Source organism: Tupaia chinensis, unplaced genomic scaffold (assembly GCF_000334495.1).
Source record: "Tupaia chinensis unplaced genomic scaffold, TupChi_1.0 Scaffold000515_1, whole genome shotgun sequence".
Taxonomy (NCBI): Eukaryota; Metazoa; Chordata; class Mammalia; order Scandentia; family Tupaiidae; genus Tupaia; species Tupaia belangeri.
The window spans coordinates 1524643-1548299 of record NW_006160028.1 but is presented as its reverse complement, the minus strand read 5'-3'; the positions used below and the strand labels follow the sequence as shown (position 1 = coordinate 1548299).

Below are 23657 nucleotides of genomic sequence, written 5' to 3'. Positions count from 1 at the left end.
CTTATTTCTCTTACATGATCCTGAAGCATTTCACATTTTGCCTTAAATATAATGTTCTGGGTGAGTTCCATTTCGTTGTCCACATGAATGCTATTCAATCCTGTCCCAGCACTGTTTCATTTCCACAAAAGATATTAAATTTTAAAGTTGTCTTTTGTAAAAAATGTGCTCCTAAGACAAAGGAAACAAATTTGGAACTAGGAAACTGAAAATTAAAGAAAAACTTGTGGTCATGTATAAAGGAAATAGGCTATAGGGTAAGTGTTACCTCTGCCATCACAGGCAGAAATTATCCTGCCTCTGCAGCAACTCAGACCGAAAAGGTCTCATCCTTAGATGAAGTATATTTCAAACTTTCTAGATTCTTCTGGTGGCAGGCATTTCACCTGATGCTCAGCTTCACTGTGAGTAATATAAGCTAAGGTACCAGATGGCAAATTTGAACATTATTATTACTGTATTCTGTTATGGCCTGTCAAAAATCTGTTATCAACAGCAACTCAACTTCATGGTTTCATTTAGTCATTAAATCAAATCTAGCTAATGGGCTGGAATCACAGGTAGACTTTCATGCCCCCTGGTGGATGCTTGGAGAAAGAACAGTACCCTTTCCCAATTTAAAAAAAAAATTTTATTTTTCATTTATTTAAAAGGTGAACACTCTTTAACATCAGAAGAAAAAAATAGTCAGTCTTGTTAGAATTAAAATCTAAGATACCCAGTTTAAATAGAAGTTTAAAGATATGTTAAAGAATAAGATGCAGGCAAAGATTTTCAGAGTTGAGACAACAGAGAAGAATCTGTCTTTTAAAATTTAAAATCTTTTTATCTATCATTTAAAATTTCTCTTTGAAATGTCATGACAATCATAAAGTCAAAATTAGTGTCATTATATTACTATTTCCAAGAGTTTATAGTGAACCATAAAGAACTTTCAAGTCTGTCTGCAGGTCAGAGACATTTCCATTGATCACCTGCTATTCAAATGAAAAAACTGGTAGATGGGACCAGCAGGTGGCGTGGTGGTTAAGGCGCTGGACAGTCCCACATGGCCGACTGGGGTTCAAGTCCTGGACCTGGTGGCTTGCTTTCTCACTTTCCTCGCTCTCTCTCTCTCTCTCTCTCTCTCTCTGTGTGTGTGTGTGTGTGTGTGTCTCTCTCTGGTTAAATTAAAATGAATGAATGAATAAATAAATAAATAAATAAATCTTAAAAAAAAGAAAAAACTGGTAGAATCTCCAATATCACTAAAAGTAATAATAACAGTTTGTTGCAGAAATCTCTACAACTTTGTACAGTACTTAACACATAATAGTTATCAATAATTTTAACATTAAATGAAAATGTAGCTTGTGATATTTGTTAAAAGATCTTTGTCAGAAATTTTACTTTGAAAATAAACTTTTTCTATGAGCCCAAATGACCAACCCACATCCTCTCTCCACTCTTCCTCTCCTGCTGCCTCAAACTAAGCCAACTAACCAAACCATGTACTTCAATTAGACTTCCACTGTCACATAAATAGAAGTAACTTAAAAATAAATTCTGAGACTTCAGCTCTGACTTTCACTAATGTCTTGGGCAAAATCTAGCTACTAAATCATTAGCTTTGTGTCTACAAGTGTTTTCTAGGTATTAATAGTAACCACTGCTCACTGCTTAAGTGGAATAAATTTTAATAATAAATTTTAGGATACAAGCTACTCTGGTTTGAATGTATCTCCCCAAAATGGGCACTGAAATCTGCTGAGCCGTCATAATGGTGTGGAGAGGGTGAACACTTAGACTGATCATGATGTTAAAAGGTGGGCCCTTGGGACTGATTAGGACTAAGGGTGTCAGGTGGGGCCTCCATGACTGAATCCTGGTGGGCTTACCAAGAGAGGGGATTAGACGAACACATAGGCCACCACACGTATGCCCTGCTCCATTCCTACCTGTGCCACTTCAGGGCCTCACCAGCAAGAAGATCCTCATCAGAGGCAGCCCTTTGACCTCTGCCCTCCAAAACTGTGAGCTAAAGAAACCTCTGTTTTCTGTCAATCACCCAGATTCAGGTACTTCAGTTAGCAACACAGTGGGCTAAAAGAAAATTACAAATAATAATGAGTATCGGGAACCAGCAGTTAGCGTAATGGCTATGTCGCTGGACTCCCACGTAGTCGACCGTGGTTCGTGTCCTGGACCCGGTGGCTTAAAACTCACGCCGGGCGCATGTGCGTGCGTGCCCAAGATCCCGAGAGGAGAATGGAGGAGAAGGGATTGCAGCGTGACCATCCCCTCTGGGGGGTGATTTCTCGCTTTCTGTCTCTATGTCTCTCTCTGTCTGTCTGGCGAACGCCCTACAGTGAAAATCTCTCCAAAAAAAAAAAAAATGAGTATCTTATAATTAATCACCGCACAGTTCAAGCCCGGGATCTGGGGACTTGTTAAACACACTGAGTGTAATTACTATGTCACCCACAATCTTTAATCTTTATTTTCATAGTCACTTCTGAAGTTAGTAGATCATAGCGGAAAGATACCTGAGGCAGGAACTGAAAGATCAAAACACTTAGTCTGTAGTTTTGTCACACTAATTAGTGCACCTTGGACAAGTTAAATACCCTCACAGAGCTCATATTTTCCCATATGTTAAATTGTTTATGTTTATTATTTATTTATTTAATTAATTGTCTTAAATTTTGTCAGAGGGCTCATGTCCTTGCAGGGAGAGGGAGTGAAAAAGCACCTTCCATGGGGGATGATCATGCTACAACCCTTCTCTGTTTCTCCCTTATTTCCAGATTTTTGGTCATGTACACACAAGCCCAGCATGTTTTTCAAGCTGTCAGGTACAAGACTCAAATCACATAGTTGGCCATGTGGGGTTCAGCCATCTTAAACACCATACCATAGGCCAGCCCTGTATCTATTTTTGAAACAAAAGTTTGTAGAAGTCTCAATTAGAAAAGTATTATATACACATTGTTGGAGACTTAGACAGTTTTAGAAATGTGTATAAAAAATAAAACCACTTTGGGCCAACTAGCAGTATATTGGTTAAGGTGACTATACCAACATGACCCATGCACAGTTCAAGCCCAGGATCTGGGGGCTCGATAAACGCACTGGGTGCAAGAGTGTGTGTGCCCAAAATCTTGAAAGAAGGGAGAAATGGAGGAGAAAGGATGGTAGTATGATCATTTCCTATGGGGCGGGGAGGCTTCTTTCTCACGTTCCTTCTCAATTTCTATTTCTCTCCTACAAACTCACATGCCCTCTTTCAAATAAAAAATAAAATAAAATAAAATAAAATCACCTTGCTATAGTTCAAATCTGTCCCCTGAAAATTTGTATGTTGAGTCATTGTAACAGAGTTAAGAGGAAAAAACCTTGACCTACTTACAGAGTAAAAGGATAAGGCCTTTGAGAGGAAATTAGTGATTGGGTACTTTACGGCCAGGCCACAATGACCCAGTCTTGGTGGTTTTGTTTGTTTGTTTGTTTAGTTTGTTTTAGAGATGTTTTTGCTCGAGGGTGTGTGTGTTTGTCAGAGAAACAGAGAGAGACAGAGATGGAAAGGGAGAAATCAGCCCTCCCTTCTCTGCTCAGGATTTTGGGTGTGCACACACACATGCTCAACTTGAGTTTTAAGCTGCCAGGTCTGAGATTCAAACTATAATCTACCATGTGAGAGGTTAGTGATGTAACCATTATGCCATCTGCAGGTCTCAGAGTCTTGGTGGGTTTTTAAGGAGAGAAAATGAGACAAATAAAGATCAATGTGGAACAGAGACCATATTCTCTCTGCACAGTCTTTCCTACCATCCTCTCTCTTTCTGTTGGCTCTGTAGTGATGGAGCTAGCCTGATCCCAGGCTCACACCTTTGGACTTTTGAGATACTCTAATCATAATTCAAATAAACCTCTATTCTTTATAAATAATCCATTCTCAGATATTTCCATCAGCAATGCAATTGTAGATTAATGCACATCTATAGTGTTATCACTTGAAAATGTTGTTTAATGTTTTTATGTTTAATGTTTTTTTCTTTCTTTATAGTATGACTTTCTTTGTTAACTTTTAATTTTAAACTATATCTTTGCTATATTATGTACCAGAATTTGAACTGTGAGGTCAGTCATGAGGGATCCAACTTTCTTAATCACCAGGCCATGGGGTGGGCCTTTTAGGGTTCTTAATATATCCTTAATAAATCCCATCACCTTCCTTCATTATCCCTCTGCCTAGTTTGTCAATATGAATAACACATATTTTATAAGTATTTGAATTAATTTTAATTAAGTTAACAATTTTGATTTTAATACTATCAATTATTTATGTTATTAATGTAAATAATTATTAACTATTATAAAATAATCATGTATTGATTACTATAATGAATACATGCTTAATCACATGTTTAATTCATCTAACTTTTGTTTTTTATGGAGTTCATAATTGCCTTTTTTTATTCATATTTGTCAATCATTAATTTATCACCATATTTACATTATATTTTTTTCTTTAATTATTCCTCTTATTCTCCTGCAGCTCTTTGCTGTCATGCTCTCATTTAAATGGACTCTTTCCTGGGAAGCTGAATTTTTTTCATTTTGTAGATTAACTTCATTATCATTCCCAGTATTCTCTTCCCCCTCCTTCTAGTCCTTAGGCCTCTGAAGATCCCCGAAGCATAGATTTGCTTAGTTCTTCTCAGTTTCTTCCCAGAAGAACTTGGTAAAGTGGAGAAACTTAAAACCCCAGTCAATTATGAAAGTCATCTGTGTCCATCTCATTCATTCTCATGGCTCACACCTGAGATGTTAGACAGGAAGGATTTGGCATCTAGGAATATTTGGAAGATGGAATCAACAAGATTTCCTCACAAAGTATGTGTAGGAAGTTTCGGAGAACACTCAAGTATGACTCTCCATTGCCTGGCCTGAAGAACAGGAAGGTGGCAGTTACCACAGACTGAGATGGGAGAGGATGGTGTACAATAGGTTTGGGAAAAGAGGTTTGATAGATGTTTGATCAAGTTCAATTTGAAATATCTATTGGCAACCAAGTGGAGATATTTGTTATTTTGTTCAACAAATTTGTCCACTGGAGAACATTTGGTATCTGCCAAGAATTTATTTTCCTATTCCCCTCTTCCACTTGCTGATGGTTATTGCCAAAGTGCCAATTGCGATGTCTCAGTGCCACTTCTGTGGTAATAGTGGGAATACTGACACCTGTGCGGAAGGTTCTCCTCACAGTGCTCAAGTGAGTGCTAAGCTCTGAGGCACTAGAGAAAGACTGTGGGCCCTGGATTCGCATGGAGCCGTGTAAAGTAGGACCTTTCTCTCTCCCCATATTGACATCACACACACCCCATGTGTTACAACAGTCTCAGCTCCTTCACCTCCTCTGGCTGAGGCACAAAACCTGGGCTGAGACTTGAAATTGTTTTCATTTATTCTTCACTTTTCAACTCTAAACTTTTCTTTTTACTTCTCTCTTTCTTTACCCTGATTCAGATTTTGTCACTTGGGTTATGGGTTTGGCATGTCTAAATTTCTGCTAGTGTTAAATTGTGATCATTTTTATTGACTCCATGTGAAGAAGAGGTAAGATAAAGATGATAATACGGCAACAGAGATGGTGTGACGTGTGCTGCAGTAAGAGCCAAATCAACGGGGACTCCCCCGGCATCTGATTCCTGCCATTTGGGTAGTGCAGCAAAACTTGCTTGGGTAGCATTAAAGGATAACAGGGCCGAGACATCCAGAGTCCAACAGTTCAGTACTGAGACTTCTCTGGGACCCAAGTTCCTTTCCTATGTTGATTTTGTGTATATTCATTTTTCAGATTAGATCCATAGATCACCACTATTAAGTAAAAGAATTATTCCTAAATTTGATGTTCTGTCATTACAATTTTTTCTTTCATTTTTTTTTTGAACAATTATTTCTAGTACATTCGATTGATGCTCTAGACTTAAAATTGGCTTGTTTTTAGAATTTCTTCATATGCAGGTGGGGGGCCTACAGTGCCAAAACGTGGACCAGAACACCGATCAGGGTTTCCGGTTTGAGGGTGAATTCCAACAGTGGGACCCACAGCTGCTTCTGTTCCTGAAATGAGAAGGATGCAGCACTGTAATCTTTCAAGTCAGTATGAAACAGAAGTACTCGAACTGCCTGATAAAACCTGGCATTTTTTTGGATCACTGGAGTAACAGAAAATTATCTGTACCCTTGAAGAAAAAAACAAAATTATAACCATCTTGCTCTCTGCAATTAGAGTCACTAAACAAGGAAACTTGCCTGCGTGAACTGGTGACGTCATCATGGACCAACCTATCGTGGTACCGTCACAAGTTAGCGATTGGAATGAGAAGAAATACCCACTGAACTCTAGTAGCATATTAGCTAATTCTCTTATCATGAGAAATGCGAGTCCCAGTAGAAGCATTAAATATCACTTTCTAAACGTCACTATTTTATATTTATGCTTGCAAACTACAACTAATAAAATAACTTCTTTGAACATGCTCTAAATAGTATAAATAGTAGAAAAATATGAAAGGGTGAAAGGTTTGCATGCAAAGCGCATATCTACACAATAAAAAGAAAATATTCTAAAACTTAAAAAAATACATCAAAATGGGAACCAGCTCTGTGTTGCACCAATGGTGTGTTGCTCCAGAAAAGCTGGATCCCACATAGCAACCACGGTTTGAATCCCCTGCCCAGTCAGTCCAAGACACGTGTGGCACACACCGGGTACCCGGGACCCAACAGACTGGAGAACTGGAGGAAGGGGTCACAGCTACACAGACCCTGCGGGGATTCTCACCTCTCATCTTCCTTTTTCTTTCTTACTCACTCTCATGTGAGCATGAACATGCTCTATCATGAACGATGAAAAAATATGTACATATAATATACGTTTAAATCAACTTTCTTAGTTTCTAGATATGGGCAAGCTATTAAATATCAAAAATAAATATTTTCTTCCATAAATTGGTCACTTGAGAAGGAGAGAAGGTGGAGACATAGGCATTTCTTTTATCTTTTGACCAATTAAGAACCCAAAAGAACTCATTTAAAAATACATAGAAAAATCCTATCATTTTGCAAAAGTGCTGGTTAAAGTATTAATATTTATTCTTTAGTTTCCTAAAATCAATACACTTACCACTGAGTTCTCATAGCCAGAATTTAGGTATCACACCAACGGACTTTACTTATTTTAGTATGTTCTTTCTATCTCTCTCTTCTCTTTTCCTTTCTTTATTTTATTGTATATCCGAGTGGTTGAAAAACCTGAATTTGAGTGACAATTCTACCACCTACAAACTCTATTGCTTATGCTCCAAGCGCATCTGTTCTCTCACCTGTAGAGCGTTAGCAATGATTGCATAACTTCACAGAGTTGCAAACAAGAGTAAATGAGATCAGAATGTCAAATGTCAGCACAGGGCATGGCTCCTAGTAAATGTTCAGTTAATGTGAGCCATTACTATCATCATGCTGCCGCTAGGGCATGGCTCCTAGTAAATGTTCAGTTAATATGAGCCATTACTATCATCATGCTGTCACACCAGAGTGTGGGAATGAAACACTTCCTCTTCTTTTATCTAAATAAGTAACGGAATAGTTACATGTAGAATACAAAACATAGAGAAATGCCATTTCTGAAGGATTCCAAGGTAAACGGTCAAACGCTGAGAGAGCTGGTGGGAGAAGAACACATTGTAGAAGGCCTTGTTTCCTGTTCTTCTCTCTCTAGTTGTCCTTCAACACATTGTAGAAGGCCTTGTTTCCTGTTCTCTCTCTAGTTGTCCTTTCTTTCCAGCTCAGAGCACTCACACTTAATCAGTGTTAGGAGGATTGCTATTTTCCCTGAATTAAGGAAAATGGAAAGTCACCTCTGAAGTCACATAATAAAAAATGTCAAGCCGATGATACAGTTTGAGGGTTTTATTATTGAGGATATTAGCCTTGAGGGGAGAGAAGCCCACATGAGACTTCCCAAGAGGGGTGTCTCTGAGGCCCTCACCCAGCTGTCTTTCTTGTTGGGAAGACTTCCTAGAGCAAAGAGGATTTCAGCTACAACTAGAGACTACGTGTGATCATGGCAAAAGGACACTGATGTAGATTTTATGGTAATTTATTATTTTTTGTTAAAACAAGGACAAGTAATGGTGGAATACCCCTCCTACACTCTCAAGTGCTCTCTTTCCCAAGGGTCACTAGATTGTTTTTCTTTCCTTTGAGGTCCATTTATCTTTCTCTCACCTCCCAAAACCCAAACTTCATTCCCTTTATTACTTTTTTTTTTTTTTGGAGAGATTTTTTTGCTATAGGGTGCGTGCACTTGCTAGACAGACAGAGAGAGACAGAGAGACAGAAAGCGAGATATCACCCTCCAGAGGGGATGGTCACGCCGCAATCCCTTCTCCTCCATTCTGCTCTCGGGATCTTGGGCATGCATGCACACGCGCCCGGCGTGAGTTTAAGCCACCGGGTCCGGGACGCGAACCGCAGTCGACTACATGGGCGTCCAGCAACATAGCCATTACGCTAACTGCTGGTTCCCCCTTTATTACTTTTTTTGAGAAAGAGATTTTTGCTATAGGATGCCTGCTTTTGCCAGAGACACAGAGAGAGACAGAAAGACAGAAAGCAAGAAATCACCACTCCCCCAACCACCCACCCACCTGGGCGGCCGGCCATGCTGCGATTCTTTCTCTTCCAATCTCCTTTTGGGATTTTGGGCACACATGCACACACATCCAGCATGAGTTTTAAGCTATTGGGTCCAGGACTCAAACTGAAGTTGACTATGTGGGAGTCCAGTGGATTAAGCAATATGCCATCCACTGGTCCCTCAACTTATTTTCAATGAAAGTTTATTTTTATCCTTTTTAGTGAATGAAAATTAAACCTTTGAGTTTCTTTTTGTTGCTATTTGTTTTTAGAGTAAACTTTAAAACTCCTTTGACATTACCTACCTTCTAAACACAAATTAAAAATGAAATGATTAAACTGAAATTCCTTTGTTTCTTTTTTTAAAAATCACCTGTAATTTCTATTTCAGCCCCACCTTATAGTCCTCAATTGTATGAAGTGAAAGCAATATTCACACATGATAAAGTTTGAGATGCAGATGGTTACGTAAGAATTTTAATGATTTTCTCATCATCTTTATTAAAACTTACAGTTCTTTAAAGAAATCATTTTCGGCGGCCCCATGTGCATGCTTCCTCTCTATTTCTATCTCTGAGAGAAATAAAACACTGGTGGCAAATCTGCCGTTTCCTTTAGAATGATCACTTTGGAAGAATACCAATGGTATTATTAACATAGGGAAGACACTAAGACAAGAAAGCATTGAAAGAAGAAGTAATTTTTTACCCCTAGGACAGACACTGATGAAAAGACTCAAATAATACTAGAATTGTCAGTCTCTGTTGGTTAAGAGAAGAGACCATGAAGTTCTAAGAAATCACATGGTGAATGATCTCATTCAGGAAGATGTTAAGGGTATGAATGTGCTTTGTGCAGCAGAAAACGGTAAAGAAAGGTCTATCCAGAAAGCGAGGTGGGGTCAGGATGATAAGAAGAGCACAGACGATTACCTAGGAGATTCCAGGTCCTTATAAAGAGGACGTGGACATGAAGGGAACAAAAAACACTATATGACTTATATAAAATGAACAGATTTTAATTTTAGTTCTTGAATGATCTCCAACTTCAAATTGTATATTCCCTTGCTCCTCCTCTTACTCCTCATCTTCTTCCTTTTCCTTGACTTCCCTCTAGCCTCCTTTCTCTTGATAACACCTCCTTTTCCTCTTTACCTTCCGAGTGCAGTATGTTCGCTTGTGAGGTTACTAAAACAAACTACCATAGATAAGTGCCTTAAACAATGTAATTTATTTTCTCATAACTCTATAGACTTAGCTGTGCAAAATCAATGTGTCAGCAGAGTTGGTTTCTTCTGAGGCCCCTTTTCTTGGTGGGTAAACGGCCATCTTCTCCCTGTGTCTTTACATATCTTCTCTCTGAGCTTGATTGTGTGCTAATCTCTGTTTTATAAGCACACTGGTCATATTGGATTAAGGTCCATGCCAATGCCTCATTTTAATTTAATTAGCTTTTAAAGACTCTATCTTCAAATGCAGACATATTCTGAGGTATTAGGCTTTAGAATTTAAACATATAAATTTGGAGAAGCTAAAAATCAGCCAAGGCCAGCCTGTGGCATGATGGTGAAGTCAGCTGGATGCCCCTTGGCTAACTTTGTGCTTCGAGTCCTGGACCCTGCAACTTGAAAAACATGCCAGATACATGTGTGTGCATGCCCAAGATCCCGAGAGGAGAATGGAGGAGAAGTGATTGCGGTGTGGCCATTCCCCCTGGGGGGTGATTTCTCACTTTCTGTCTCTCTGTCTCTCTCTGTCTGTCTGTCTCTCTCTCTGGTGAGCGAATAAGCCCGATAGTAAAAATTAAACCCAAACAAAATTCCACTCGTGATAGGGAGATAAGATGGGTCATTTCTCTGTTTCTGGGAGGTAAAGAGCTTCATCATGACATCAAGGTCATCTAAGGTGATGTTTGAGTGCAGTAAGTGGCAGTCTCTTCTCTGAGCCCAATAAATTCCGTGAAGCCCTGGAGTTTAGAGTTCACCACTCAGGGGCATAAATCCTATGAAGGCAAAGGAAGACCTTTCTTCAGAGAGCAGAGCACTGAACTAGCATAGTGCTGTGAGAAGTCATGATCGTTGGCCGGAGAGATGCTCCTGGCATCTGAGATTTTTCCAAGGACCTTTCCCAAATAGGAAAGCCCATCAGACATTGGGATAGGTTGTGCTAACAAAGGATCCCAAGACTAATGTTTTCTTTTCTCACTTTAGTATTTTTTACCTCAAGAACTTTTTTCTTTTTTTTTAAAGATATATTTTATTTAATTCTATTTATTCATGCATTTATTTAAATTTGACCAGAGAGAGAGAGAGAAAGAGAGAGGGAAAGTGAAGAAGCAAGCTACCAGGTCCAGGACTTGAACTGTGCTGAGCCATGTGGGAGTGTCCAGCACCTTAACCACCACGCCACCTGCTGGTCGCCCGAGAACTTTTTTCTTTTAAATTTTTTTTTAAATTTACATTTAATCACAAATATCTTTACAGTGTACAACATTGCTTTTCCAGCACAAATACCATGAAAATAATTCAAGACAAAGACATTACTAGATACATTATCATTAGCAAATAGCTTTTCATATTTTTTGTCAATTAAACATTATGAGCCACATAATAGTGTCAAGAAATACCGAGAAAACTTTCCTGTTTCAAATATTTTAACATAAAATAGTTTAATCAACTCCAGTCTTTTGTATTCAGCCAAAACATCCCTCTCAGCTCTTAGTTGAAGATGACTTCTATAAGATCCTGAGTGTCAAACTTCTGACCCAAAGATCAGAAGAACAGAACTTGCTCAATGAATACATTCAGGAAATGGTGGTAATAAAGTGAAATAAGTTTTGAAGAAATGCATATACCCACCAGAGAGAGACAGAAAGTGAGAAATCACCCCCACAAGAAGGATGGCCACCCCACACTGGCTGTGAGACTCAAACCACACAGTTAACCATATGGAATACATCACCTTAACCACCACACCACCTGCTAGCCCCTCATTAACATGTTCTACAGACACATTTTATGAAAAATGTTCATCCCATCTTCTCCTTCATGCTCAAAGGGCAGCAGAGAGACCAGAATCCCTATTTCACATTCGTTCTGTTGCCAGTGTCATTAAAGCATTTCGCATTTTCTTCTTCCTCACTTAACAGTGACTATAAGGAAAAGTCATGGTTGGACTCCACCTCAAGCTGTGAGCACATGTTTTCTGGGGGCTGTGTAGGTAGATGTTGAGGTTTTGAACCACATCCCCATCTGTAATCATAAAAGTTAGTGGTTCTCTAACTTCCCTTTTGAGGAACAACTTCTTCTTATAAAAATAGTAGGTAGGAAGAATCATTTGTCTGGAGAATTGAAGATATAATGGAGATAAATCCAGTGTTGGTTGTGTTTCAGACTGCCTTAAAATATGGCCTCGCTGGAATTTTGTTCCAGAAATCATGAGTTAAGAAGTCACTAGAGCTCACAGAGCACACTGATGCCTAAAGTATGTTTTCGTATTTTGTTTTGAAGAGGAGAAACAAGAATGCCAAAAAGCACAACACCAGAAGTAACAAAGACAGCAAAGATTTGAACAGCTGTTCACTGTCTATAAAACTGTCTTTAGCATTCCTGGCACACAACACCCAGCCCAGTGTAGATGAGAGGAAAAATAAATGGGCAGAGGCAACGAAGTCTTTGGCCTCCACAATGGAGGTCAACAGAGCAGCACTTTGTACAACAACTCAAGCTCGAAGAGAGTATAAATCTTTCTTGAGTAAAATAAGATCCAGAAGCTATACTAGTAGGATTGAAAAGAAAGGACAGAGGATGGAAATAAGATTTTGAAGTATAAACTCTATAATTGAGGAGTCAGCCTATGGAAACGTTGCATTGTTCTGAATATGAGGCTGAACTTAATGTCAAGAAACAAGCTGCCCAGTCATGGGTTCCCAGTTCAAATTTCCAATGGTTCCCAACCTCCAATTCTGGAGTGCAGGGTCTACTGATTGCCTTGCTACAAAGATCTACATATGTGTGTTTACCTAGCAGAGGAGCAAAGTCAATAAAATTATCTAAGAGAAATACAAGCCACTTACCTAAGCTGATATTTAGCAGTTAAAAATAACATACGTAAAGCCTCAGTGTACTTCCTGGCACTATGTAAATTTGCAATAAATTGTGACCATATATATTTATATTTTAAAACAGTTCTCCTCAAATTGTGCTCCTTTTAAATGCTATTCATGATGATCTCAGGGAAACAGCAGGGCATGTGATTCTAATGTCTGGCCCTAAGTGCTATCACAGGCAGATTATTGAAGTCCTATGTTAGCCTTGACCCTTCTCTCACACGAAGGCCTGTTCAAGCAAGTTTAAGAGCATATATGTAAAAAACCATGCAGGGAACCAGCAGTTAGCATAATGGCTATGTCGCTGGATTCCCACGTAGTCGACTGCGGTTCGCGTCCCGGACCCGGTGGCTTAGAACTCACGCCAGGCACGTTTGCGTGCATGCCCAAGATCCCAAGAGGAGAATGGAGGAGAAGGGATTGTGGCGTGACCATCCCCCCGGGGTGATTTCTCGCTTTCTGTCTCTATGTCTTTCTCTGTCTCTCTGGCGAGCGCACGCGCCCTATAACGAAAAAACCTCTCCAAAAAAAAAAAAAAACATGCAGAAACTATAAAAACATTAAATAAATGGAAATATAACCATGACACAAAAATTGCTTTAAAATTACAATAGTATAACTGGTTAACTTATTAATATAGTTAAAAATAAAAATATAATTCTTTTGAGATTCAAGCTAGTCTACTAAAAGTTATTCCTCAGAATGAGCAAAGTAGAAGACAGGCAGACCACATTCTCCTCTTTAGAAACTGAAATTTAGTTGGAATAAATATCATTTTATTTACTTATAGAATATTTCTAATAGTTAAATAAAGAAAAATAGACTGATGTTACCATGTTGGCATTTTTTTTTTTTTTGGAAATGTTTTCACTATAGGGCACGTGCGCTCGCCAGAAAGACAGAGAGAGACAGAGACATAGAAAGCAAGAAATCACCCCCCCAGGGGGGATGGCCACGCCGCAATCCCTTCTCCTCCATTTTCCTCTTGGGATCTTGGGCATGCACGCACACGCGCCCGGCATGAGTTTTAAGCCACCGGGTCCGGGACTCGAACCGTGGTTGACTATGTGGGAGTTCAGCGACACAGCCATTGCGCTATCTGCTGGCTCCCGCCCATGTTGGCATTTTTGACTAACATATTTTGTTCGAAGGTCAATGACCCTATTTCTCACTATTCTCCATGGAAAGTGCTTTTGATTTTAGGAGAAAGAGCTATTGTCATTGAAAATTTTAATTATCCTTCTCAAAATAACCATTTCCCAAATTGGTAATGTGTTGCCCTTATTAAGTAATGACTTTTGATTTTAAAGAGTAGTGACTATAATCACTGACTCTGAGTCCTAGAATTCGATGTTAAAACATTTTAGTTTATTTTTACCCCACTTTTATTTAGTTTCTGAGGGACAGCTACTGCTTTACCCAAACACTCCTCAGGCAACTGTGGCACCTAATGCAGCGTTAGAGTTAAGCCTCATGACAGTCTCGGGATGAAGACAAAGCTTAACATGAAGGAAACCATGGTGGGTTTCCATGGTCAGGACGTGATCACCTTGTTCTACCCAAGGCTATCCATTACAAATAACTCTAAGGTCTTAAGTCCCTCCATTGCTTATCTCCTTTCACACACCAGGAAATTATGACAGAGACATGGTCAGGGGTGGCGGGTAGGGAGCAGACGGAATAAGGATGCCACCAGAATTTCTGGGGTGAAAAGGCATGAGCATTTACGTGCCCCTGCCCAATTCTGATTACTTCAGACTCTACAATAGCAGCAGAAAACCTGGAAAGTGTGGGTCCCTGTTTCTTCAAACGAGTTAAGTAAGGCACAGAAAGTATAGCAAATAAAATAACGAATACACGGTAGAATAGACTGATATCAAACTCAGAGATGTTTCTGTACACCTCAAGCCCCCTCACTGGGAGTGTCCCGTCCTATGTGTCTCTTTTCTTCTTGTTGACGGAACACATTATCGTTTCTATCCCCACACTCCACTGGGATCTCCACTCTTCTAGGGCCTCCTTTCTTCTAAAGTTTTCCCCCTTAAACTCTTCCTTCTCTGAGTGTCTTTGAGTCTCCAAAAAGCCATTTTTATTCTGAGTTCACAGTTCTGCTTTTCAAAGGTTATTTTTTTTAATTCACCACAAAACCATAAAGTTTCAAAGAGGAGTCCAGAAATGTGTAGATCATTCACCATAAATGGGATCCAAGTCTCCAACAGTAAATATGGCCACCGTGCGTCTCGGGGAATCAGCCTGGCGTCTGTTCAGCCAGCACTGGAGGCAGCAGAGCACCACTCCACAGAGAAGAGCCACGGAGAAAATCAGCAGGAGGAACCTGATGGCAAAGTAGCAGCAGAGTGAGGCAGACCTGCAAGGGAAGCTTAGAGCTGTAGCTACTACCTGGCGGAGACGCAGGGACCCAGCTAGACTGGTTGCCAAACTCTATAAGCAATTCTTCCCTACCACGCACACATTTCTGTTGAACCTGGAATATTCTTGGTCCTCAGAGAAGGTCCATTTGGCCAGGTGATGATAATATCTGCTTCTTGGAAACTGGAGGGTTACTCTAAAAACCATTGTCCTGATTCCTTAATTAATTAACTAATTCTTTCTTTTATCCATTCATCCATCCATTCTTTCAACTAGCATTTCAGGAGCTGAGCGTATCTTAGATTTCAGGGCTCGGGACTTAAAGATAGACAAGATAGGGTCTCTGCCTTTGAGGAGCTACCCATCTGAGTAAGAGAACTGACAAAGTTGAATTTGGAAAATTAAAAAAAGTCAAGATATACAAGGTTGTAAACATTTGGAATAAAAAATTTTTTAAAATTTCTGAAGCGCTATCTCATAGAAAAGATTACTAATAAGTCTTATTTTGAATGGTTTTTATGGCCAGAACTAAAATTAGTGGAGAAATTATTTGGGAAATTTTGTGAGAAAGAATTATTATTTTACCATTAAGGATCTTTAACTATAGAGTAAACTTTTATTTTTTAAAATAGTTGCATCCTTGTCACAAGAAATGTTTAAGTAAACATTGGCCAATGCTCTGAATGTGATGTTTCTTTAGATACTGGTTCTTATGACCTCTAAAGTGTCCGTAAGTTGTATGACCTCAGGAGTCATCTCAAACTATTTTAATCACCAATGATATGGTGGTTAAGGCCAATGGACCCCTCATGGGCAACTGCACAGTTCAAGTCTTGACCATACAGCTTGAAAAACATGCCAGGTATGGGTCCTTGCATCCCAAAATCATGAAAGGAGAAATGGAGGAAAAGGGATTGTGGTATGACCATCTTTTATGGGGGATGTTTTGCACTATTTAGGAAAAAGTGTGTCTGTACCACAAAATGTTTCATAAAACAAATGGGGAGTATCCTTACCAGATATACCAGCCATTAGGATGTTGATCATTGTAATGTACATACCTGATGACAAAGGAAGGATATTTAGTGTTGGGAATCTGGATAGCTAAAGCTTATTTCCTTTAGACTATAAAATTTGACTACATCTGGTTCAAGAATGATCACCTACTTACTCCCAACCAACCTCCCTGACTCTGCACCTAGCACAATTAAGTGAATGTTTGCTGCCTGCCACTCCACAAAGCACTGAGAACACATTCTAACAGGTAATTGTACTGTAATAAGTTTGGTTATAAAGCTATAAGTACTACTGTGGCTCGAGAAAGTAATGACTCAAATTTCATGGCCAATATGTTCTAAGTACAAGGTGTTAGGTGGAAAACCATTCTACCCTTCTGTTTACCAGAGACCTATATAATCTTTTTAAAATATCCAAATTCTGGCCCAGCCAGTGGCATAATGGTGAAGGCCACAGGATCTCACATGGTCAATTGCACAGTTCAAGTCTGGATCCAGCACCTTGAAAAATACACTGGCCTTGTGTGCACGCACGCTCAAAATTGTGAAAGGAGAAATGGAGAAAAAGGGATTAGAGCATGGCCATTCTACATGGGGGATGTACTCTCATTTTCCCATCTCGCTCTGTTTCTCTTTCTCTGGTAAGCACATGCACCCTCTAGTGAATTAAGGAAAAATGTAGGAAAGAAAAATTAAAATCTAGGAAAGTTTTATAATATCTTTTAACCTTTATTTTTTAAATTAAATTTTCCTTTTTAAAATTTTGCCAAAGGATGCAGAGAGATAGAAAGAGATGAAAAATGAGAAAGCAGCCTTCATGGGGCATGGTCTTGCTACAATCCCTTCTCTTTCACATCTCCTCCTTTTGGCATTTTGGGCATGCATGTGCAAATACCTGATGTGTTTTCCAAGCCGTTGAGTCCCAGAATCAAACAGCAAGGTCAGTCATACGGGCACCAAATGCCTTACCCACCATGTTACCACTGACTTGCTCCTGTTTCAAACTTTCATATCTTGGTAAGAAATAGACCAATTTGCCCAGAAATAACTTTTTAACATGAATGAAGTGTCAACTTAAAACTTTTACCCCAGGGTCCAGCTGGTGATGTGACAGTTAAGGCATTCAACTCCCACATGGCCGACTGGTTTGAGTCTCTGAACTGGTGGGTTGAAAATCATGCCAGGTGCAATTGTGTACCCAGCATCTCAGGAGAATGGAGGAGAGGGGATTCCAGTAGGCTGTCCCCTCAGTGAGGGTTGGGTGATTTCTCACTTTCCCTCTCACTGTCTCTGGTGAGCGCACATGACTTATGGCCAAAATCCTAAAAAAAATAAAAAATAATAAAAAAAAAAATGCCTCGGTCATTTAAGGCAAATATTTAAGACAAATGTCAATCACCTAGGCAACAAAGTTTTTGTTTGTTCTTTCTTTGTTTCTGTGAGCACCTAGAGGGTTTAGCTAAGTTTAAAGGTACAAATACCTGAGAGAAAATGGATTTGAACTATTATTTTAGAAATACCTCAAATGAGTGATAATCAATTAAGGTCTTTAAAAATAGTTAGTACATTCTTACAAAGGAATATTATCTGGTAATGCATATTTATGTTTATAATTACAACTCTTGTTAAGTAAAATAATATAGGGAAATAAACTCTACTTTGTATATATCCTTTTATATAAATACAATGGTTTCACCAAAGTAAATACTTGTTAAATATAAATTAAACTACTAATAGTGCTTATTTAATTACTTATTTCTCAGGACCTACAAGTGGTGGAATGGTTACATTGCTGGATTTCCACGTAGTCAACTGCGGTTCAAGTCCCAAATCTGGTGGCTTAAAACTCACACCAGGCACATGTGCGTGCGTGCCCAAGATCCCAAGAGGAGAATGGAGGAAAAGGGATTGTGGCATGGCTATCCCCTCTGGGGGGGTGAATTCTTGCTTTCTGTCTCTCTGTGTCTCTGTCTCTTTGGCAAGCACACACACACTATTGCAAAATCTCTCTCGCTTAAAAAATAGTGTTTATTTATCTTGAAGATGATATTATAAGAAACTTTATATTTTGAATATTTTCATGTTCTTGGTATTTTTATAATATTCATCACTTCATAGTCAAAAACCATTGAGATATTGTATTGAAAGTATTTAAATCTTAAAAATGTACTATCTTACTTTATAGATGAATGAAGAGAAATTCACTTTATGTCCTGGCTCAATTAAAGATCAAAGGGTTCTTGTTTTTGAATCTTGACATGTAAGTTCATGACCAGGAGTGTGAATTATTTCACCTCCGTCCATATATAAACTTCTGCTTCTCTTTTTTTTCATTTTAAAATAGACTATACAATTAAGTTTTAATTCTAAATATCAACTACCTTATTTTATTTCTTAATTCAAAATTTTGAACCACTCAATCGTTTTTCTAGTACTAGCAGTTAACCAGTTGGATTTGTTCTTTCCCTTTCTGAGCTGGAGCGCCCTCTGGTGGAAGTTCTGATAAGTAGTAAAATAGCCAGGAAGCAGTTAGCTCAAGAAATGTAGTGATCAAGCATTTTCAGAATTGCAGCCATCTTTGATGTTATTTCTTTCACCCATTGACATATTTTTACATATTATACAATTCATACCTAGACTAGAAAAATAAAGCGAGGATGTCACTCAATGGTCAGGAACTTTCATTAGAAAATGGATGTTCTGACTGTTTCCCTTCCTCACGTTTAACCAATATTTCTATTTCTTTCTCAAATTAAATTTTTACATGGTAATTCTTTGAGTTCTTAAAAAGTAAAAATGAAAAATGTCTGAATTCTAGCAGCATTCTAATTACTCAAATTTTTGGTACAAGATCTTCAGAGTAAAATGATATATTTTTTAAATATGCCATTTCTCAGGTACTGGTATTGGGAAGACAATCCTTTTTTAAAAAGTTGAGGGAAATGTGAAGTCTGTCTGTAATGTTTAAGTAAGACATTTGCACGGTTACGTTGCTGGATTTCCATGTAGTCAGCTGCGGTTTAAGTCTCAGATCTGGTGCGATCTGGGAGAAAACAGGGTTCCTACCAGAATCACCAGTCCTGTCTTTACTTGATGTTGTGCATGTGATTCCTACTTTACACAAAGAGTTAGACGAGTTGACCATTATTTTTCTTCTCGTTGCCGACAATCTGTTGACCTAAGGTCAACTATAAATCCATCACCTTGATACATTTAAGAAAAACCCACAGAGTTATTCCGTTGGCTCCTCTCCTTCCATCACCCCACATTTCCTACGCCAGACTCTCTTCTAAGCCAGGGGTTTAACTTTATATAAAATCACTCACTTCAAATTTATAGTGCTAAAAGGCAAGGCCACATTACTATAATCTTCCTTTTATAATTGAGAAAACTCGGTCCTAGAGAGGTTAAGTAACTTGCCAAAAAAATAGAGCTGGAAGTGGCAGAGGCAGGTCTTAAAGCCAAATACTCCGGCGGTGGAGTCCACGTCTCCTACCACCAAGCAACACTGCACCAGGGAACAGCAAAAGCCAGCTTCAGCCTCGTATTGCTGAGCAGAGCCCCGTCTGAATGCATCCGATAGCCTGTGCTGCAAAATGCTTTAAGGAAATAATAAATATACAGAGAGAGAGAGTGAAAGCGAGCAGTGAGAGCATGGAGAGCATCGGGCAAAGAGAACGAGCCAAGAAAGGGATCAGTTTTGTAAACAGGATGTAGTAAATCCCACATAGAAAAGTAGAAAGGAACTCCGGCTCTGGCTTGAGCTTTCTCGTGTCTAATGGGATGACAGAGAGAACTGGCTATATAGTCTCCTCTCAAATTAACTAAACGAACCGCATTATTCACCAGATGAGCAGCTATCCCTGGAATAGAAACCAGAGAAAGATTCAAACTCTGCGCCCTCATAAAGAGAACATAGTTAACCAGAGAAGCAATGTTTCCTACAGTACTCTTAGAGTAAAGGCAAACAAACAAACAAATAAGAGAACATAGTTAACCAGAGAAGCAATGTTTCCTACAGTACTCTTAGAGTAAAGGCAAACAAACAAATACCCTGTCTATTTTTCTTTCTTTTTAAAAATCATTCCAGAAAATAGGCCAAAGTACAATCTGGCTACAATTATTTGGAGGAGGAATGGGTATCAAATCGTATCACCCAGAAATGGGTGTTAAATTCTATAGTCTTTGGAAGAATGGCTGGAGTGTATTACATAGCCCGCAGAGATGTCACCACATGTGTAACTAGATAAATGTTGGATTTATGATATGGCTTTGGAGTTAAAATGCTAGGCTCAGGAGTCGGTTCTAGATACACATCCGAGCTCTCCTCTTAACTCGCTAGCTTGCTCTTGAGTGAAATACACAATGTCACCCTGCCAGGTTAGACACTCGCATATTACTAGGAAATCTATTAATGAACTGATTTAGAAAATCCTATATACGTAATGTCATGTGTACGGTTTGTAAATCAATCTGTTTATGTACCATCATGCACATAAGTGACTTGGTTACTTACAGGGAGGGGAATGGGTTCCAAGGGTAAGCTCCAGCCTATTTTATTTCACATAATAAATTAATTACAGTACTTACAATTTACGCAAAGACAGCATTGCAATGCCTTGCCAATATACAGAGCGGAGTTAAAAAAACAAAATATGTAAGATGGATTAGGAAAAAAGTTAATGTTCGTAGACAAAGGTAAATAGAGGAAATAATAACTCCGTTTTAATAGAAAACATATCTAGATGGTTTTGCAGGACTCTTAGGATGCAGACGTTGATTAATAAAAGTGTTATTTCTGGTTAAACAGAGACTCCCCCCTCTCTGGATTCCGCCTTGGCAATCCTTCATTCCATTTTCAGGTTTTCCTTCTCTATCCTCTCACATTCTAATCTGAGTTTCCCTTTTCTATGTTTATTTTTATGTACATTTTTGGGCAAGTTGCTGTCCATCTGTTGCTCATTTCTAAAGGACGTTTGGAGTAGACCATTTGGATGAAACCTTTCAGCTGTAATCTGCTGCATTTGTGTTATTCTTTTGCAGCAATGTTGACAAAGAATGAATATGTTCTCTGGCCAGGTAGCATATTTTAACAGGAAATGGTATCTCAGATCAAAGACACGATTGCCAACTAAAAATCTCTTAAATAAATATAGGAAGAGAAAGGATTTGTTCGGGAAGGGATGGGAGGGGAAACCTTACCCTTTCAGAAACAACTTGTCCTTCATTGTAGACTCGTTCCACTAATACTGTCTCATGCTAGCAGAAGATCTGCAATATCGTGTCCACCTTACATTTGTTTACGTTATACTATCTCTTCTCCATTTCAGCCACCGTCTTGCCTTCTATGGGTCTGTTTTGTGTCAACTTCCATTTTATTTAGAAATTTCTTCTTTGGGGACCAGCAGTTAGCGTAATGGCTATGTCGCTGGACTCCCACGTAGTTGACCGTGGTTCGCGTCCCAGACCTGGTGGCTTAAAACTCACGCCGGGTGCGTGTGCGTGTGTGCCCAAGACCCCGAGAGGAGAATGGAGGAAAAGGGATTGTGGTGTTACCATCCCCCCTGGGGGGTGATTTCTTGCTTTCTGTCTCTATGTCTCTGTCTGCCTGTTGAGCGCACGTGCCCTATAGCGAAGACCTCTCCAATAAAAAATTTAAAAAAAGAAATTTCTTCTTTTCACTCTAAAGTAATGGCATTAAGTAGAGATAAACATAACAGATACTTCAATGTCAAATGATGCAGCCAGAAATCTATATACCTAGGCACCAGTTGAAGTCTTTCCATTAGTTTATTATCTCTGGGCCTCCACTTTTTCCACCTGGAAAGGGTGTCAATAGTCTCAGTGACTCTAAAGTCAGCATAAAAATTTCCTCAATACCCTATCTTCCTGTCATATTGATTATAGAGTTAGATGTAACATTAAAAACTCTTTCCAATGGTGAATTTTTTGTTTATTCTATTATTCTGAGCAATGGCAGAGTCTGAGGAGGCAAGATGAAGACAGCCGGGAAGTCCAGAGTCCTGGAAGCATAGAAATGCCAAAACCTGTTATGTCACGAACAGCAGAAGGACGGAGCAAAAACACCAGGTCCAGAATGAATGCAAAGCAACAGCGCTGGAGAGCCATGCAGAAGCTGGAAGAGCAGCACCCCTGAGCTAGCAGACTGTCTACAAGATCTGCCAGAAACAGGTGAATGACTCCTGGGCCAAGAAAAGAACTCCCTACTCTAAAGGCAGTGCCCAGAGATGCCGGCTTGGAGTTCCTCGTCAATGATAACTGGAAATACCTGGCTGCCGGTCGCCAGGGCTGCACCAGCAGACAGCAGGGCTTGGCAGAAGTGCTTCTGTGACACTCTCAGCTCCCATTAATCACAGGTCCCGTTAATCATCAGCGTCATCACTGGTGGCATGTCTTATTCCCACCCCTTGCAGTAGAATTCTGAGAAACATGAAGTCTCCAGCACAAAAAGTGGGAAGATCGAGTCCTTTAACCACATAATTCATATCGAAGTCACTGTGAAATGCACACTTAATACAGGTGAGAATTTTGGTTAGTTTGCTTGTATGTGAAACCCAATTATGCAGAAAATGACCTCCTCTCTTATGAGTACGGACCCAGCCAGAGATGATGTCACTGACTTTTCATGAACTTAAGTGCCCTTGATACCTCATGGGAGCAAAATTCAGTGAGCAAAAAATTCCTAGACATCAACCAGGCCTCTGATTTATTTAATAAAGCTGATCGTGATGAAAACGATCTTTCCCGTTTTTAGAAAAATTGAGCCATCTGCATTTCAAAATTATTTACTTTTTTGGGTTCTTACATGATTAGAATGATCACTTGAAACTCATTTGGGGCTTTTCAAATGATGTGAGCCTTTTTACTCTGGATTTTTAAAATGCTCAGTAAAAACATAGCATCTCTGGCTGTTTACTTACATTTCATTTTCTTCACATTGTAGGTCCGAGAGCACCAACTGAAACACATGTTAAGAACAATAAAATCCAAACATCTCATCAGTATAATCCTTTAATACAAGCAGCGCCTAGAGATAACGTGGGTTTATATCATTCCTTTTTTTTTCTTTTTTTTTAATTAAAAGCTCTGTAGCATAGTTTACTGTTGGTGCACAGAATTCTAATTAAGAAAAATCTCAGGGTAGATTTCAAACTCAGCAATGACAGAAGAGATTGTGAACCAGATTTCTATCCTTCACACCACTGTAGATAAATCCAAAATCCCTTTATGTTTATACTATGGACAGATTTTGCTTGCTCTAAAGCTTTTCTGTGCACCTCATATTTTTTCTTCATTTTCATATTTTAGCTAGAAAAAGGAGGTTAGTTATTTGTGTGATTGTCACGGAAAGGAAGCAAGTTCCAAATCTATGGACACAGAAGTCAATCCTAGTTGCATGAATGGACTTTAAATACATGCAGGAATGGGGGGCTTGAACTCACTCATTTAAAGTTCCAT

At 39.1% G+C, this 23657-nt stretch overlaps 1 protein-coding gene across 1 annotated transcript in view; it reads right to left on the bottom strand.

The window, feature by feature from the left end:
• Positions 1-5445: 5445 nt before the first annotated feature.
• Positions 5446-23657, bottom strand: part of TMEM207 (transmembrane protein 207) — a 19928-nt gene continuing 1716 nt past the window's right edge. Inside the window, exons 2-5 of the mRNA XM_006156718.1 lie at positions 23120-23157; positions 16179-16223; positions 14985-15127; positions 5446-6105 (exon numbers count right to left, since the gene is read on the bottom strand). Of these exons, the coding sequence (XP_006156780.1) occupies positions 5969-6105; positions 14985-15127; positions 16179-16223; positions 23120-23157 (363 nt within the window). The 3' untranslated portion in view covers positions 5446-5968. The remainder of the gene's footprint in view (positions 6106-14984; positions 15128-16178; positions 16224-23119; positions 23158-23657) is intronic.